This window comes from Salmo trutta, chromosome 22 (assembly GCF_901001165.1).
Source record: "Salmo trutta chromosome 22, fSalTru1.1, whole genome shotgun sequence".
Taxonomy (NCBI): Eukaryota; Metazoa; Chordata; class Actinopteri; order Salmoniformes; family Salmonidae; genus Salmo; species Salmo trutta.
In genome coordinates, this window is record NC_042978.1 from 8,129,021 (window position 1) to 8,147,062 (window position 18,042).

Genomic DNA, 18,042 nt, shown 5'->3' on the forward strand with positions numbered 1-18,042 from the left:
TGCACCACTTTTGATCCGGACCCTCATGGGCTATTCCCTAGCCTGGTCCCGGATATTTTTGTGCTATAATTTCAACTCCTTGTCAACCCAACCTGTTTGGCATGATAATGACTGGCAAGGAGTGGCATGATGGCACAAAAAGACTGGTACCCAGGCTAGCTATTCCCTATATAGTATAGTGCACTATAAGGAATAGAGTGCTATTTCTGACACGCACCTTGTTATTTACTTTGTTGACGTTGGAGGGTACTTTAATCAGTTACTGTTGCTCTTTCTGCGTTGTATGGCCAAATAGTTGGGGCCCAGGGTTTAGTTTGAATTCCTACAGATTCACTGCCCAATAGGTTTTATAAGCCTGTTATTGCTGCGTGAATTTAATGGCAGATATTTTTAGTGACTCATCATTTGTGTTTACCAGCAACTATATCCCCTAGGTGTTCCTAATTATCAGGTTATTGGGAATGTAAATGTGCTGATAATTCAGAGCCGACGTTTGGAATGGCTCACTATTCCCCGTGTAGGGAATAGGGTGCTATTTGGGGTGCATCCGTAGTCAGTTTGCCTGGAGAACTATCTCGAACTGGCAAATTAGCAGCCGGTTTGCCCCCAGAAGAACTTGTCCCCCCCCAAAAATGGTCGACTTTAAACCCTCAAACCTGCTCCACTCTCTGTACAGCCAAGGAGTCTCTTGTTCTGCACTCCTTCCCTTGCGGGCCCATTTTCCTGGAAAGCCTGGAACCTATTAGAGTGAACGTGAGTTCTCCCAGTAGGGCCAGGGTGTGTGTGTGAGAGAGAGAGAGTTTGCGTGTGCGTGTGCGTGTGTGTGTGTGTGCATGCCAGCGGACAAACCAGTGCAGCTAATGACTGTGGTTAGGACTCTGACATCAACCATCTCCGTCCCTCTGGCTCTCTCCTCTCGGCCCCTCGACTCTCCTTTCCTCCATTCCATCTTTCTCTCCCTCTCAGCCCCTCTTCTCTCCTCTCCATTCCTCTCTCTTTCCTTCTCGTCCTTCTCCCTCTCTGCGGCTTCAGGGACCTCATTTAGCCAGCATATAGAGCAGTAGAGAGCTGTGGTCTGCCTGCCCGCCTTCCTGGCAAGGCCTCCTGTCCTTCAGGAACAGGGAGGAGGGGTTATATCATGCATCAATGCCCACAGAAACAATTTAGGAGCTGTTTACATTACAGGTGGAAAGAGGATTTTTTTCGCCCACCACAAACGCCACTGGCTGCTCAGGTTTCAAAACAGCCTTGCCACTTCTTGTCTATTGCAGACGATCACCCGTTCTTTCCCTCATTCCTCCTCTCCTCTCCTACTCCCAACCCCTATAATGTAAGTCCAAGACACTACAGTCACACCAGCCCTCTTTAAGGCCTTGCCAGGAAGGACTAGTAAAAAGAGGGTTGTTACATGCCATTTGACACCCACCATCTCAGATTGTTCTGAAATCGTTTCTGTAGTTAGAAACAGATACGATTAGCATTCCTGCAACAATATTTTGTTGAAATAAAATTAAAATGGACAATTTAGGTGCAATCAATTAGTCTCAGAGACTAATTGATTGCACCTAAATTGGCCATTTTAATTTATAGGATTCATATAATATTCAATAAATATAGTACCTAACATCCGATTTGGACCAAACTTTTTTCTAACAATGAGTAAGACATAAGGAATCCAAAGAAATAGTCAAAAGACACTCATGGACACCCCACGCCAATCCCAACCCAACATTGAATATACAGTATCAGTTCTCTATGTCTGACAAGTAGTATGGTGCTGCGGCTTGGAGTATTGTTTCTTCATCATATGTAATGTATTCTCAGTGAATTTGGTGATGTTTTTCTCCCCCTGTTCAAAGAAATTAGTCACTGAAGTTGTTAGGTTTATGCCCCATGCTACATCCTGATATTACCAGGTTCTGACCACTAGATGGTGCTGTTGTTGCTGTCAGGTGATTCTTTTTTTACTCTTATTATACTGCTCAGTTTATACACTGCCCCCATCCTCCCCTTCCCAAAATAAACATGTAAATGTTGGACTATAAATTGTGCCATCCTGTATTGAAATTATGCAAAAATGTTTATTCTATTCTACTGAGCCATTTACTTTATGTTCGTATTTGTATATTATTTCTTATTGTTATTGCATTGTCGAGACGTAACCTGCAAGTAAGCATTTCGTTGGACGATGTATACTATGCGTATCCCATACATGCAACTAATAAAACTTCAAACGTTTTTCACCTAATAGCAGGAACAGCACCATCTAGTGGTCAGAACATGGTAATATGAGGATGTAGGGACATAAACCTAACAACTTCAATGACACATTTTTCTGAGCAGGGCAAAACAAATATGCACAAATTCACTGGGAATACATTGCATAGGATGAAGAATCAATAGTCCGAGCCGCAGCTCCACAGTACTTGTACTAGAGAACTGATACTACACTTAACAAAAATATAAACACAACATGCAACAATTTAAAATATGACTGGGAATACAGATATGCATCTGTTCGTCACAGATTCCTTAAAAAAAAGATAGGAGCGTGGATTAGATAACCAGTCAGTATCTGGTGTGACCACCATTTGCCTCATGCAGCGTGACACATCTCCTTTACATAGAATTGATCAGGCTGTTGATTGTCGTCTGTGGAATGTTGTCCCAGTCCTCTTCAATGGCTGTGCAAAGTTGCCAGATATTGGCGGGAACTGGAACACGTCGATCCAAAGCATTCCAAACATGCTCGCTCAATGGGTGACATGTCTGGTGAGTATGCAGGCCATGGAAAAACTGGGACATTTTCAGCTTCCAGGAATTGTGTACAGATCCTTGCGACATGGGGCCGTGCATTATCATGCTGAAACATGAGGTGATGGCGGCAGATGAAAGGCACGACAACGGGCCTCAGGATCTCGTAACGGTATCTCTGTGCATTGAAATTGCCATCGATAAAATGCAATTGTGTTTGTTGAACGTAGCTTATGCCTGCCCATACCATAATCACACCGCCACCATGGGGCACTCTTTTCACAACGCAGACATCAGTAAACTGCTCACCCACATGACGCCATTCAGTCTGCCATGTGCCCGGTACAGTTGAAACCGGGATTCATCCATGAAGAGCACACTTCTCCAGCGTGCCAGTGGCCATCGAAGGTGAGCATTTGCCTACTGCAATTGGTTACAACGCCAAACTGCTGTCAGGTCAAGACCCTGGTGAGAACGACGAGCATGCAAATGAGCTTCCCTGAGACGGTTTCAGTTGTGCAAACCCACAGTTTCATCAGCTCTATGGGTGCCTGGTCTCAGACGATCCCGCAGGTGAAGAAGTGGGATGTGGAGGTCTTGGGCTGGCGTGGTTACATGTGGTCTGCGGTTGTGAGGCCGGTTGGATGTACTACCAAATTCTCTAAAATTACTTTGGAAGCAGCTTATGGTAGAGAAATTAACATTACATTCTCTGGCAACAGCTCTGGTGGACATTCCTACAGTGAGTATGACAATTGCACACTCCCTCAAAACTTGAGACATCTGTGGAATTGTGTTGTGTGAAAAAACTGCACATTTTAGAGTGGCCTTTTATTGTCCCCAGTACAAGGTGCACCTGTGTAATGATCATGCTGTCTAATCAGATATGCCACACTTGTAAGGTGGATGGATTATCTTGGCGAATGAGAAATGCTCACTAACAGGGATGTAAACAAATGTGTGCACAAAATTTGAGAGGAATAAGGTTTTTGTGTGAATGGAACATTTCTGGGATCTTTTATTTCAGCTCATGAAACATGGGTCCAACACTTTACATGTTGCATTTATATTTTTGTTCCGTATATCTACACATTGTTGGGGATGGATTGGTGTGTGGTGTACGTGGTTGGCTTTTGACCATTTCATTGGATTCCTCATGTCTAACTCCTTGTTAGAAAAAAAATGTTTGTACAAATCGGATGTTAGGTACTCTTTCATTGTATAATATATGAATCCTACTCATTAAAATGGCCAGTTTGTATACAATCAATTCACTTAATTTTTCAGATAATTTTTTTAACAGCAGAAACGAGTTCAAAACAATCAGGTTAAGTGTGCCTCGAATGGGTGTCGAAATCCTCTTTCTTGTGCTTTCTGAGGTAGAACAACCCAAGAGAGAGGGCAATATAGCACAGTCCATTTGGTCCGGCAATGAGGCGCAGAGAGGGCTGGAGGGGGCTTGACTGCTAAAGAGGAAGAGGTGTTAGGGTTGGGACAGTAAATAAGATATAAGAGGCATAGTGGTTATAAAAATAGTCTTCCTAAACGTTCTGCTTCATTCAAGTGGTCAATTTTGGGAGATTCAGTAGCTCCGTAATGCGCTAAAGTGATGTCATAAAAAAACAGTTTTTACCTGCGGAGATTAACATGGCTGCCCGATATCTCTGTGTGTCTATAGAAGGCTGAGTGGTACCTGAGGCGCCATAAGCAGGAGCTGGAGCTACTAGTGATTGGCAGTGAGAACATGCACGTGGAATTTACAGAGGGGGTGAGTACAGTACATTGATGACAACTGGAAACGTAGCCTCTTATTTGAACCTTTTTGGGCTGTCTCTGATACTTGTGAATGGCTTCCAATTGGAGCGACATTGCTGGTCCTGTTACTGGAACAAGTCATTTTTGAAATAGGGCACAAAAATGAGAGCCAGCGCTGGGGCCAGATTACTGATTTAGGATCAGTTTTGCTTTTTAGATCACAATTAATAAGATTAAATTGAAGGGGTGGGGGGGGGGGTGTCTGATCCTAGATCAGCACTCCTACTCTGTGACACTTGTTGATACATACATATGTAGGACAGTAACAGGTGCCTGGTAGTAACACCATTATATCCGCAGGACACAGCACCACCTTGAGGCCATGATGGAAAACCATTGGCCCTCCAGCTTTTCATTCATGCACTTGTTTGCACTTGAATGCTTCTGGATCTGCATCTATTCCACATAGTTGTAGTATAGATTAGTATATATATTATTATATAAGGAGTTTGTATATAGTATATACACTGAGTGTACAAAACATTAGGAACATGACATAGACTGACCGGCTGAATCCAGGTGAAGGCTATGACTCCTTTTGATGACACTTGTTAAATCCACTTCAAGTCATTTTAGCGGCCCCCCTCTTGACAGTGAAGGTAACAATTAGCAGTCTTACAGGTCATTTCCTGCAATTCTACACATTTTGCCATAGGATGGAGGCAAACGTTTGCAGTTTTTTTATGATAACTGATGATCAATGGGCCCCACCTACATTATGCTTACTACAAGTTTAGATAGCTGGCCACTAGACTCATTTACCAATCTAAAACAATTAAGCTGACATGGGCTAATTGGTGACTGCTGATGCACAACCAAATTTCTAAATTGTACCTTGTGTATTCTATTATTTTAACTCTCAGCAGTAAGTTGAGACCCCGACTGAGTTCTTGCCATAATATGGACTTGGTCTTTTACCAGATAGGGCTATATTCTGTATACCACCCCTACCTTGTCACAACACAACTGATTGGCTCAAACGCATTAAGAAGGAAAGAAATTCCACAAATGAACTTAAGGCACACCTGTTAATTTTAAATGCATTCCAGGTGACTACCTCATGAAGCTGGTTGAGAGAATGCCAACAGTGTGCAAAGCTGTCATCAAGGCAAAGGGTGGCTAGTTTGAAGAATCTCAAATATAAAATACATTTTGATTTGTTTAACATTTATTGGTTCATACATGATCCCATATGTGTTATTTCATAGTTTAAGTCTTCACTATTAATCTCCAATGTAGAAAATAGTAAAAAATAAAGAAAAACCCTTGAATAGGTAGGTGTGTCCAAACTTTTGACTGGTACTGGTACTGGTCCGTGGGCCAACAAAAGGGGGCAGCCCATCCCTGATTCAGACAATTGAGACATGGATTGTGTATGTGTCCCATTTAGAGGGTCAATTGGCAAGGCAAAATATTTTGCCACACGGGGTGTGTCAAGAACTTCAACACTGCAGGGTTTTTCACGCTCAAAAGTTTCCTGTGTGTATCAGGAATGGTCCACCACCCAAAGGACATCCAGCCAACTTGACACAACTGTGGGAAGCATTGCAGTCAACATGGGCCAGCATCCCTGTGTAACTCTTTTAACACCTTGTAGAGTCCATGCCCCGACAAATTGAGGGTGTTCTGAGGGCAAAAGGGGGTGCAACTCAATATTAGGAAGGTGTTCCTAATGTTTTGTACACTCAGCGCAGGTTTACTTACTATGCCTGTAATATGTGGTTGTCTTACCTAGATACCTTAAGACGAGTGCTCTAACTGTAAGTTGCTCCGAACAAGAGCATCCACTAAATGACTAAAATGTAAAATTCTGATCTGTCAGTGTTTTCCCTTGTCTTGTAGCATTACTGGACCAGCACAGGTGGAAGAGAGGATTCGAACAGGTGAGCAAACCCAGAGATATCCTCTTGGAAATGTTAACGTGTTCAATAGTTGTCCCATGGAATGTCCTCTATATGAATGAATATCAGATGTGTAGTTCACAAGGACAACACTGTGTCAGATAGATAGTTTAGACTCAAGTGATTCTCTTCACTTATAGACAATAATAAATGAATGAAAACTTTATTATATCCTGTGTGGTATTTGACTGTAGTACCTCTGCTTTGTGTGGTATACACCACTGACATCTATGGGATACTTTCAGTATGGCGTGCATCTGTATAATCTGTTGTGGCAAATAGTTAGCACACTATATATGCTCTCAATAATTACTATTTAGGGTATTTCGATTACTTTCAAAGACATTTCAGAGTAAGTATTTTTATATATATATATATTTTTTAAATACAAGTAAAATACAAGTATACAAATATCGGAATATATTTGGAAATACTTTCAAACACGTCAAATAGAAGTAGGCAATTCGGCCACATTATTTGAAAAATACTCAGACAAAAAATAAGTATTTCAAATACAAAGACTCAAATATACATGTATTTGTCTGCTAGCTACTTCCATAGATGTAACATAACAAGACACTGAAGGCCTACCGCAGCCCGAATGATTGTCTCAGCCTTGTTATAAGCATTTACTGTCTGCCTGTTTATGTGGCTCCGTGCTCTGTTCTTGCATTCCCCCAGGATCCCCTCTGGTACAGATGGATGGATGGAGTATGTACCCATCTCAGAGAAGAAGAACTTCACTCTGGCCCCACCACAGGAGCTCAGAGAAGGTAGGACATCCTCTGTTCTCGACACCAATGGTTTTCCAACCTCTCCTCGGGGACCACCAGACGTTTCACAATTTCGTGGTAGACCTTGAACTAGCACACTTGATCGTTTGACAAACGTGTGCTAGCTCTAGAATAGTTGAAATACATGGAACGGCTTGACTCTGAGGAGAGGTTTATAGGACTAAATAAAACAGAATTTAGATTGAACTAACCCGTGATGTGTAAACAACTTGACAGATCATTGTGTTCCAGCATAGATGAGTTAACACTTTGCCCTCATCCTCTGTACTGGTGTGTGTGTTTGTCTGCGTGTGTACTGTAGGGGGGCCCTTGGTGTATGACAGTGTGCGGCTGGTCCAGAACTCAAAGGCCCTGAACGGAACTCAGAGGGTTCTTCTGGATGATGTCATATCTGTGGACGAGTGTGCCGAGCTCACAAACCTGGCCCATGTAAGTCGGCTGCGTCTTATAATTGGTATTTTTGGTATTTTATTAGGATTAGCTGTTGTTAAAGCAGCAGCTACTCTTCCTGGGGTCCACACAAAACATGAAACATGACAAAATACAGAACATTAATAGACAAGAACAGCTCAAGGACAGAACTCCATCCAAATCTTCACTATCATGAATTGTACGGCGTATAAACGTGCATTTCAATTGATCACTATTTAGTATGTTACAGGTTTACAGTGAACACTGTGGGCCGGTTCCCCAGACACATATCAGGTCTAATCCTGGACTGAAAAGCGCTTTCAACGGAGTATGCTCCATCAAGTATGCTTTTCAGTCCAGGACGAGGTTTAATCCGTGTCCAGAAAACTGACCCTCGGTGCACTTTGTGAACATGGCCATTGTTCGGTACTTGATAAATGCATTTCTAGAATATGAGAGAGCCAGGGGTTCAGCTCTCTTGTTTGGTCTACAGACTGTCACTATGGCAGGAGACGGATACCGAGGGAAGATGTCTCCTCACACTCCCAACGAGAGGTTTGAGGGAGCCACTGTGCTGAAAACACTGCAGGTAAGCAAGCGCCTACACATAGACACAACGGAGACGTGTTTGAAACCGCTTGATTCGTATTGCCCTTTTCATATGACAATCTCTCAGTATCGCTCTTGTCTCAAAGTTATCAAAAGTCACTCTTTCAGTACCTTAGTAGGCAACTACAGAATATTTTTGGTTCCTTACAAGCAGGGATGCAAATTAAGATACCCTGCTAGTATTTTTCAGACTGGGCTAGTAGAACATTTTTCCAAACAGACTTTGGAAAAAGTGGAGAGTGTCACCCGGGCTAGTAGAAGTTGCAGTCTACTAGCCCGTCTGGCTAGTGCCGTTCTATCCTTGGCAACATGCTGGGGGAATATTTAACCATGTTTCTGCTGTGTGTTACCTGCAGTACGGCTACGAGGGCCGTGTCCCATTGAAGAGCGCTCGTCTGTTCTATGATGCCAGTGAGAGGGCCAGACGCATCATCGAGTCCTACTTCCTGCTCAACTCAACGCTCCACTTCTCCTACACACACCTGGTGTGCCGGACCGCAATCGCAGGTGAGCCAAGTCACCAGTGATGCTACTAATTCTAATGAAATTCCTGACTTGAGAAACATTTGGAATTCTGTTTACTTCCTGAATTGACTTAATTTAAATGGAATTGACCCCAACCCTGTTATGGTATCATTATATCATTATCAACCTTTCCGTATAGTGTCATACTACCTCGAGCATTATGTGACTTTGAGAGTTTGAGCATGTAGGTTTAGTCAAATTTGGTTTAGTTTGCCTCTTTGTTGCTTTAGTAAAGTTTGTCTCTGTTTTGTGCTGTTTTGGGGTTAATCAAGTTGGTCTCTGTTTGGGTTTAATATAAGTTTTATGTCTGTTTGGTATAGGGCAACAGGACCATAGAAATGACCTGAGCCATCCCATCCACGCTGACAACTGTCTGTTAGACCCAGAGGCCAACGAGTGCTGGAAAGAACCACCAGCCTACACCTACAGAGACTACAGGTTACCACCTAGCTCTGGTCCATGGCTAAGCTGCCTCCTAACAACATTGAAACATATTTGTGCTATCAATGGCACCATATTATTACCGTTAACTAGTGTTAAATAGTCATGGCTAGAACACATTTTCAATGGTTTTCATTGTGTCCTAAGTGCTCTGCTGTACCTGAATGGAGACTTTGAGGGAGGGGAGTTCATCTTCACAGAAATGGACGCCAAAACAGTCACAGTGAGTCCTCTCCTGAGAAGGGAAAAATCGTCTTTTTTTTTTTTGGAAGAGTGAAGTGATCAAAATGTCTCATATCATTGTTATTGCCCGTCTTTTCGGACGTTTTTATTAGTCTTACCGTCTTACCCTTTCTGCGTACCTTTGCGTGGCACTTTTCTGTCGTTTGGAGCCTCGTCTAAATAAAGTTGGAATTTCCCACGTCCAATGTGATCCCGTTTCCACCACGACAGTCAGGTACTGACCCTGGTCTTCCCCCCTCCTCCGTCCCCTAGGCGCAGGTGAAGCCAAAGTGTGGTCGTATGGTGGGGTTCTCGTCTGGCGGAGAGAACCCCCATGGAGTGAGGGCCGTCACCAGGGGGCAGAGGTGTGCCGTGGCCCTGTGGTTCACCCTGGACCCCCTCTTCAGAGAACTGGTAAACACTACAGCCATGGCCCCGTAATGTCTTCTATGACTATGATTTCATAGAGACACGCGTATAGAGTATAATACATCATGTTATGTACAAGATGTTGATCATGGCTATTAATTTAGGAATATATTTATTGCCGTTTAGTTAGGAAGATGATTCTTTCGGGAAGATGTTTATATCACGATACATAACTCCTCCTCTCTTTTCTCCCTCTCTCCCTCCGTCTCTCTTTCTCCTCTAGGAGCGCCTGCAGGCAGATGAGGTGATGCAAGCGTTGGACAACCAGAGCAGCCAATCACAGTGGGACACAAGCCTCAACATCAACCCCAAAGACGAGCTGTAGTAGTCCGCCGGCGCCCAGCCCAGCACCCCCCCAAATCTTTATATCTATCTATTTATTTAATGAAGTTTGGATCAGAACAATTTTATTTTTGTACTGTTTGAAGTGCAAGGTTATATAGTTATTTGTGTTGTCGTCGTGGCTTTTAGTCTGTTGTTGTGATTCTGTTTCTTCTTCTGTACATACCAGTACTTGAGTTCACGTTTGGGTCTTTGTTTTTCTTTCCATTGACTCTCTCTCTGTTGGGGTGAAACCCAGTCATTGTGCCTCACTTTAAGGTCCAGTTCACTTTGTGATGACTTTATAAGGTCCAGTTCACTTTGTGATGACTTTATAAGGTCCAGTTCACTTTGTGATGACTTTATAAGGTCCAGTTCACTTTGTGATGACTTTATAAGGTCCAGTTCACTTTGTGATGACTTTATAAGGTCCAGTTCACTTTGTGATGACTTTATAAGGTCCAGTTCACTTTGTGATGACTTTATAAGGTCCAGTTCACTTTGTGATGACTTTATAAGGTCCAGTTCACTTTGTGATGACTTTATAAGGTCCAGTTCACTTTGTGATGACTTTATAAGGTCCAGTTCACTTTGTGATGACTTTATAAGGTCCAGTTCACTTTGTGATGACTTTATAAGGTCCAGTTCACTTTGTGATGACTTAAAATGCTCAGTTCCCTTTGTGATGACTTTGTGTAGTGTGCGGGTTTGCACACAAGGTTCTTACAATACAGACCTGTCATCCGTATGTACAGTTCTTACTGCACTGTGAACAAGCGAAAGAGAAGAACAGCAGTTGACATTGTTGTTCTCTGTTATAGAAAAAAGAAACGGGCTGTTTATAACGTTTAAAACATGAACCCATAAAACAATCGGTAGTGGGATTATCTCTTTCGGGCGGTGTAAACACAGTAAATATGTTTCATCTATTTATTCATTGAAACATTGGCTGGAATATATGCATTCACCGAGAGAAAGAGGTCAGACATTTCTTTACAAACAGGGAGCTATAATCCCTTTCAGTGACTGGCAATGAGGATGGAACTTATCTGTCACTATTTTACTGTGCACTTTCTTCTTGTTTGTAGTGTGATAAAGAGACACCGTCTTCATAACTCACGTCCCTCCCTAGCTCTGGTCCATGGCGTCAGCAAGCCTTACTAACGCCTTGGACCAGAGCTAGTCCCTCCCATCAATTGTAATCAAACGCAGAGCAAGATAACTGTTTACAAGTTAGCTGACACACGGGCATGGAGTGTGTGTTTTGTTGTTGTTGTGTGTTTTATGTGTCTGTTTTAAAGATGGACAGCTGCTATTGCAATTGTCGGCATTTGATATTAGAAGCTTTTTAATAAAAGATGTCATTTATTCCTGTTTAAAGGAATTCTTATAGGTGTCCTTTCATTTCATGGGTCAAAATAGACAGACAGGCAGACACACTGTTAAAATCCAATGGAAAGAAAGTGCCTTGTGTACTATGATATTTCAGTGATACAACTGCTAACTATACGTAACTTATCCATTTTAAGTTAGATTAGGGTTTTATCTTATCTTTTGATAGGGAGGATGGCCACTCGCTAATATTTAAATATAAATTGCTGTAGCACAAACAAATTGTTGTATCCATCTCTTTTGTTGTTAATGTGTACTTATAAATTAAAAAGACAATATTTCATAAAATAACTTATACCGTGTGGTTTATTATTTGGGAATGTGTAAATTGTTTAACATTTGTGAACGCATTGTCTATTAGGTTCAGTTGTAACCAACATTTCATGAAGTGGTTTTACAAAAAATGTATTTGAAAATCTATACATGAAATCTTAAATATCAAGATAAATATAGAGGTGAATTCTTTTTAGTACTGACTGTTCCAACTCTGATTTTTCTAATTACAAATGATGTATACAGTATCAAACCATCTTTCTTTTTAAATCTCTTAGCATCTATAGTCAGTGCATTGTCTCAAATCAGATAGCCGCGGGAAGTAGGGGTGCTGAGGGTGCTGCAGTACCCACTGAAGAATCTGGAGAAAAAATACAAAATAAATAAATAATTTTAGATTTGTTTAGAAGAAGAGAAAAATCTCACAAAGGTAGTGCACTGGGCCTTTTACGAGTCCTGTATTACCGATACGGCCGTCTGTAGCGCGGGCACACAAAGAAAAACTTCCCCCAGCACCCCCACTCTCAAACATCTTTAGAATGAAGCCTTGGAAAGACGCCCTCTGACGGAAGACAATGTGGTCAGTGTAGATGCCACTACTACAAAGGACCTAACTTAAGACAGATTTAAGAATAAACTTTAAAACACTCAGTGACAAACGATTTATAAAGGCATTATGGTAACAGTGGCAATATGGCTACCCACACCGAGACTACCTACTAGCACTGCAGGCATTGGTGAGCTCAATGTTTTCTAGTAGGCTAGGTTAAAGTGCATCAGCAACAGAGAGGAGGCTGTTGACAACGTAGAGAACAAGTGCCAGTAGGCCTATAATCACATTCTGTATATATATTTGTTGTCACACAGCTATTGAACCAGTCACCTTGGTTATAATCATTCATTCGATCAAATAATCTATTGGTACACTGTACACAGTGAGCACGGGATGGATCACCGACGCCTGATCAATTCGTTTTAGGAAGTAACGTCGAAGAAAACAGAACGTCAGGAGGTCCTAAACGGATCATCTGCGACAAATGAAAAGGTAGAAAATAAAGCCCTTCTCTCGACAGTAGTCTCAGTGCTGATTCCATCTAAAGATTCACGTTCAGTAAAAATGCCTCATTTTAAGTTGTATGCTAGTTGATACTGGAACGGAGCCTAGATTTCTTTGGTGATTCCCCTCTCCCACACTGAGATTTCTTCTTTTTTTCGGGTGGAGAAGATGCTTTTTCAATGGGAGTCATCCAATGCAGGATGAATGACAACGGAGCTGATTATCCCCCCCAAAAAGTATTTTTTCCTTATGAAACCCTTATGAAACAGTGAAGATTAGTTGTACTTTTATAGAGCTAAAAATAGACAACTATGTAGGCCCTAAGTCGTATACAATTTCCTCCGTGTTCATGTGTCTCTGTGTACCCGTACCCTTAGCTTTGCTCAGATCTCGACTATTCCCTCTCGAGGTATGATGTTGCGAATGGTGGGTTCAGAAGCCGCTCAGAAGCGGTACGCCAGGTGCTCGGTGAAGCGGAAAGGCTTGGTCTCGTTGACGGTGCACAGGAGGTCCTGCATGCGCCGGGCGCGCCGCTCCTCAAACACCAGCCTGCGGGAGCGCTCTCTGGCCGCCTGCTGCTCCGCCCGTTTCTCTGCCCGCTTCTTCTTCAGCCACCTGAGGAGAGGGAGAGAGAGAGAGAGAGAGAGAACCGGACAAATTATTTAAAAGATCTTGAGTGTCCAGACCAGGGCTATCCAACCCGGTTCCTGAAGAGCTACCCTGCTATAGGTTTTAACTCCAACCCCAGTTGTAACTAACCTGGTTTAGCTTATCAACCAGCTAATTATTAGAATCAGGTGCGGTAGATTAGGGTTGGAGCGAAAACCTACAGGATGGTAGCTCTCCAGCAACAGGTTTAGAAAGCCATGGTCCAGACTATCTCCAAGGCCCTTCGACAGTAGACGGACATTCACCCAGCTGAGTAGGGACTCACAGTTTGAAGGCTCGTTCACACTCTTCTCGGTTGTGCAGGTAGAATCCACTCTCCTCCTCCAGCCTCTTCATCTCCTCCAGCTGTCTGTCTCTCTGCTGTTGTTCGTGTTTCCTCTGCAGCCACGACTTAAAGGCCTCGTCTGGGTCACTGTGCTCCCTCTGAGGGAGGCAGGACACAGGGAAAAATCTAGTCAAAATGGTTTTCACTCACTATCCTACTTTCTTGGATTGGCTTTTCACAAGCTTTCTGGTGCAGTATATTCTATGATTGCACTAAAGACTACAGCAGTTTAGCATACAGATACCCAATAACAACTTTTTCATTTCTTTATAATACGTATCAGAAAATAACTGTCTTCCCTTTATTTATTCAATTATTTAAGCAAATAGCATGTACATTTAGCTGAAAGCACTGATTTCTGCAAAGTACTACTACAGTACAATTACAGTACTACTACAGCCTGTGCTAGTGTCGCCCTCTAGTGGCCTGTGCGTACCCTGCCATTACTTCTCTCCATCTCCTGGGCTCTGTAGATCCTCTTCTCCTCCTGCAACTGCTCCTTCTTCCTCACCAGCCATGCCCGGAACGCCAGCTCGTTCTCCTGACGCTTCTGCTCATCCTCTTCCCTCTTCCTCTGCTCCTCCTGAGAGAAGGGGCAGGGGGAGAAAGAGAGAGAGAGAGAGAGAGAGAGAGAGAGAGAGAGAGAGAGAGAGAGAGAGAGAGAGAGAGAGAGAGAGAGAGATAGAGGAGTCGGGGAGATAAAGAGAGAGGGGGAGCAAGGAGGATCATATAAAAGCAGAAGGGGGAGAGGTAGAAAGAGTTACACAGGAAAAAAGAAAAGGGGATTTATCTTTCATGATAAGCATTGGGACTTCCTGTGCTCCCCACCTCTCTGGCGAGCCTCTCTCTCCTCTCCTGTATTTTGTTCAGTAGCTCCTTCTGTTGGGGCGAGAGAGTGAAGGTGGCCTGCTGGGAAGGGGTACTGTTGGCCGACTGCACCCTGCGCTTGGTGCCCCTCCCCCCGCTGCCCCTCTGGCTGTGACTGGCCGAGTTGGGCCGGTTCCTGGGCTGGGCCGGAGGTCTGGGGGCGCGGTGGTGCTCGATCCCTATGGACATAGTGCTAGAGATGGGACGCAGCGGCGAGGATGTGGGGGTCTTGTTCGGGCTCAGGTCACTTGGACGGGAGGACGAGCGTGAGTTGTCGCTGGGGAAGCTCGCTAAAGGTGGCAGCATCAGCCCGCGGCTCTCCACCTCCTTCAGGCTGACAAGGTCAAACTTGCCATCTTTCTCCACCAGGACTTTGCCCTCTTTCCCCGGTCCACTCTGGCCAGCCTCTCCACCTCCACCACCACCCCCATCCTTGATCCCCTGCCCTCCTCCTTCGCCTTCCCGTGGGGTGATCTTCAGCTCAGAGAGCTTCCCTGACACCTCACTCTCTACCTCCATTTCCTTGCCTCTGGCCGTGCTGCTCACCTGCTCTACCACCCCTGTCTTTTGGGGAGTGCTGCTGTCTTTCTCGTACTCCAGCGGCGCCACCACCAAATCCACCAGCGTTTCTTTGAAGTGAAGGCGTCGGCGCCGAGTCATGTCCGGCGCTTCCTGGTCCTGCAGCTGCCGATTGGCTAGCTGGATCTTCTCCAGGATGTACTTCTTCTCCTCTTCCGGTTGGTCTTCCAGCACCGGAGGGGGCGGCGCTGCGGGAGATCCGCCCTTATATGGACTGTCTCGGTCGGAGTCGAACTCCAAAGGTTCCATAGGCGAGGGCCACCTCTCCTCCTCCTCCGCCTTCTCTGACTCGCTCGCCCACTTCTCCTCCTTCGGGCTTTTCTTGTCCTCCTTCCTCCCTCGCTTCTTCTCTTCCTCCTTCCCCTCCTCCTTCAGCTCCTTGTCTATTTCGGCCTCGATGTCCTCGTAGTCAGGTTCCTGTTGAGGAGGAGTGACGGAGTTCTATTCACCTGAGTCTCTCAGCAGACAGTGTGTCAGCAAACGATATGTTAATGAGGTACTTTGATACTTTGTGAGAGACATGATGACTGTGTGCATGTGTGTGTGTGGTTATCAATGTACCCAGACCAGAGCCCTATAGCTGTGGCACAATGAATGTGTCTGGATGTGTGTCAGTGGGTTGGATTTCACACACAGACACCGAGATGCAGGCGCAACGGTAACGCAACACCACACACTGTGGGCGCATTTGAGCAGATCACCTTTGTCAAGTTGGTGACCATCGTTGGTCACCGCCTTCCAAAGTGTGTTTGTTGTATTATGGGGATAAAAATAGTCCGATTTGCGCTTACATGACGACTGCATGAGCTTTATGAAAGATCAAAAGGCATGACATTTTGACTGCAAATTTATTTCTGCAGTTGCTCTTCACCAACTTCATCCTGCAGCCATCAGAGGCTCTATTGTCAACCAATCATTAGGGTGTTTATGTTTGACTCACGTGATCATGACCAAAGACCTGACTAAAACACGAACCAACTTTGCCATCATTCATGTATAATTGAAGGTGATATTTGAGGCTCTCTTTCACCAATTGATAGTACAATGTACACAACTATATTTACAGTTTGTGAGTGTGTGATATGGGGGTTGGAGATGTTTACTTCGACATTACAAAGAAAAACTTTTAGAAACACTGGCAACACTGCCATGTTGCACTGAGCCTTGCTGTTGGAAAACCACATCCCAGATGCACTTTCCCCGACTTCACTCCTTAACTTTTGTTTACATTCGGTTGCTTTCGCCTTACTACTCAAAAGATCCCTGTGACATTTTCACAGGAAGTGGGCAAGTCGGGCGAACCCGCAGCTCACTGACCTACTTGGCCGTCGCTCCTGAGGTGCATTCAGTTCACTTGAACGTTTGCTACGTTGCAGAACGGTTTGTACTGAACGACACGTTTCCCCAAAACGTTGTTGTACGTTCTTGAATAGACTTTGAGGTACGTTTGCTCTCATTTAGTGGGTGTGGCAAGGTGTGGCTTGAAGCACTGAATGACATACATTATTTAAAAAGCAGTGGCTGTGCTGACCGCGTTGCCCAACCCACAACCCAACCCATCCCCTATGTTCAACTGAACGTTCAGTACAGCACCGTTTCCGCTCAGTGGAACGTTCCAGAACATAAAAACGTACTGAACGCAGCCCTGCGTCCTCACTGATCAGCTAATCCCCGCTGACCTACCTGGCCGTCGCTCCACCTGTCCTCGCTGATCAGCCAATCCACACTGACCTACCTGGCCATCGTTCGTCCCCTCCTCACTGATCAGCCAATCCAGGTCCTTCTCAAAGTCGTCCTCATACTCCTCCTGGGTCCTAGTGCTCGTTGGCACCAGACTCATCTTCTCCAAAGGAATAGCATGAAGAACAATACAAGATCAACCAGGGCATTGTATACGCAGGGCCATTTGTGATGATAGCCCCAACATTATACTTCCAAGAGTATACATAAGTCCATTGTATTTAAATTCACACCAGTTCAGGGAAGTTTGCGCATTGACAATCCCTCATAAAACTCAACTAGAATAGAATTCCCGACTGTTTAAGCACACATCACAAGCATACACATTCTGAACACTCACAGATTATAAATCACACAATATTATAGTGGACCTGTATTCACGACTCCGTGGCCCTCCCATGGCCAAATGACGCATAGCGCAGGGTAAACACTTCGACCTGTGACAGGTGCAATTGTTTGCATTACTTTTATTATGGGATCGTATTTGTCTTAACTGTTATTGGAGTTACTGGCAGATTTATTGCAGTTTGTAGAATCTTACTGATACAACAGGACGGCGCGATGTGACAGACACAGACATAGCCTGGTTTCTAGGCTCCAATACAAGAGGAAACGATGATGCAACATTAGAATAGGCTATTATTTCTACAAGCAATAGCCTACACATTTTATTATAAGGCACACGTCTGAAATAATTAGAAGCACAACCGTACCGTTACCCAAACATCGAAATAAACTCACCACTACCAGATGCTTGTGCGTCTCCTTTTTTACTCAGAATAAAAAATAATAATAATATGTCTTATATCCTCTTATATGGGAACTCGTTATTCGTTTTAATGGCCTACATTTTCGTGATACAGCCGGGCGGAGCACCAGATAATCTCCTGTGAGTGTCCCTCTCCCCTGCTCCACTAA

The 18,042-nt window shown here is 44.0% G+C and overlaps 2 protein-coding genes across 5 annotated transcripts in view; one reads left to right on the forward strand and one right to left on the reverse strand.

Moving 5' to 3' along the window:
- LOC115157986 (prolyl 3-hydroxylase 2) overlaps window positions 1-11,902 on the forward strand; it is an 88,106-nt gene extending 76,204 nt beyond the window's left edge. The window contains exons 6-16 of one of the 2 annotated variants that reach the window (XR_003868596.1): window positions 4,433-4,522; window positions 6,412-6,452; window positions 7,152-7,243; window positions 7,566-7,693; window positions 8,169-8,264; window positions 8,641-8,791; window positions 9,130-9,247; window positions 9,398-9,473; window positions 9,746-9,886; window positions 10,125-10,501; window positions 10,532-11,902. Coding sequence is in view for 1 of the 2 variants with exons in the window: in XM_029706407.1 (XP_029562267.1) it covers window positions 4,433-4,522; window positions 6,412-6,452; window positions 7,152-7,243; window positions 7,566-7,693; window positions 8,169-8,264; window positions 8,641-8,791; window positions 9,130-9,247; window positions 9,398-9,473; window positions 9,746-9,886; window positions 10,125-10,226 (1,035 nt within the window). In the remaining variant the exon portion in view is untranslated. Of the gene's footprint in view, window positions 1-4,432; window positions 4,523-6,411; window positions 6,453-7,151; window positions 7,244-7,565; window positions 7,694-8,168; window positions 8,265-8,640; window positions 8,792-9,129; window positions 9,248-9,397; window positions 9,474-9,745; window positions 9,887-10,124 lie in introns of both variants that reach the window. The other variant, XM_029706407.1, reaches the window with a different exon arrangement.
- On the reverse strand, window positions 11,903-18,024 carry LOC115157987 (coiled-coil domain-containing protein 181). Of its 3 annotated transcripts, XR_003868598.1 has the most exons (7): window positions 17,866-18,024; window positions 17,120-17,224; window positions 14,767-15,801; window positions 14,375-14,521; window positions 13,879-14,036; window positions 13,316-13,559; window positions 11,903-12,248 (listed from the first exon to the last, which is right to left on the reverse strand). XR_003868598.1 is itself a non-coding variant. In XM_029706408.1 (6 exons), exons 2-6 carry the CDS (start codon window positions 17,222-17,224, stop codon window positions 13,388-13,390), a joined length of 1,617 nt encoding a protein of 538 aa, XP_029562268.1. In that variant the 5' UTR covers window positions 17,866-18,024; the 3' UTR covers window positions 12,004-13,387. The 3 variants fall into 3 exon arrangements, 2 of the variants coding, with proteins under 2 accessions (XP_029562268.1, XP_029562269.1); XM_029706408.1 differs by having other exon boundaries at window positions 12,004-13,559; XM_029706409.1 differs by lacking the exon at window positions 17,866-18,024 and having other exon boundaries at window positions 12,004-13,559; window positions 17,120-17,850.
- Window positions 18,025-18,042: the final 18 nt, after the last annotated feature.

What these genes read in the sequence shown, in the direction of transcription:
- LOC115157987 (XM_029706408.1), bottom strand. Translation starts at nt 17,224, where the DNA reads ATGAGTCTGGTGCCAACGAGCACTAGGACCCAGGAGGAGTATGAGGAC. An exon ending in AGGGGACGAACGATGGCCAG is followed by an intron (nt 15,802 to 17,119) that starts GTAGGTCAGTGT and finishes CCTCCTCAACAG; the next exon opens with GAACCTGACTACGAGGACAT. An exon ending in GAGAGAGGCTCGCCAGAGAG is followed by an intron (nt 14,522 to 14,766) that starts GTGGGGAGCACA and finishes CCCTTCTCTCAG; the next exon opens with GAGGAGCAGAGGAAGAGGGA.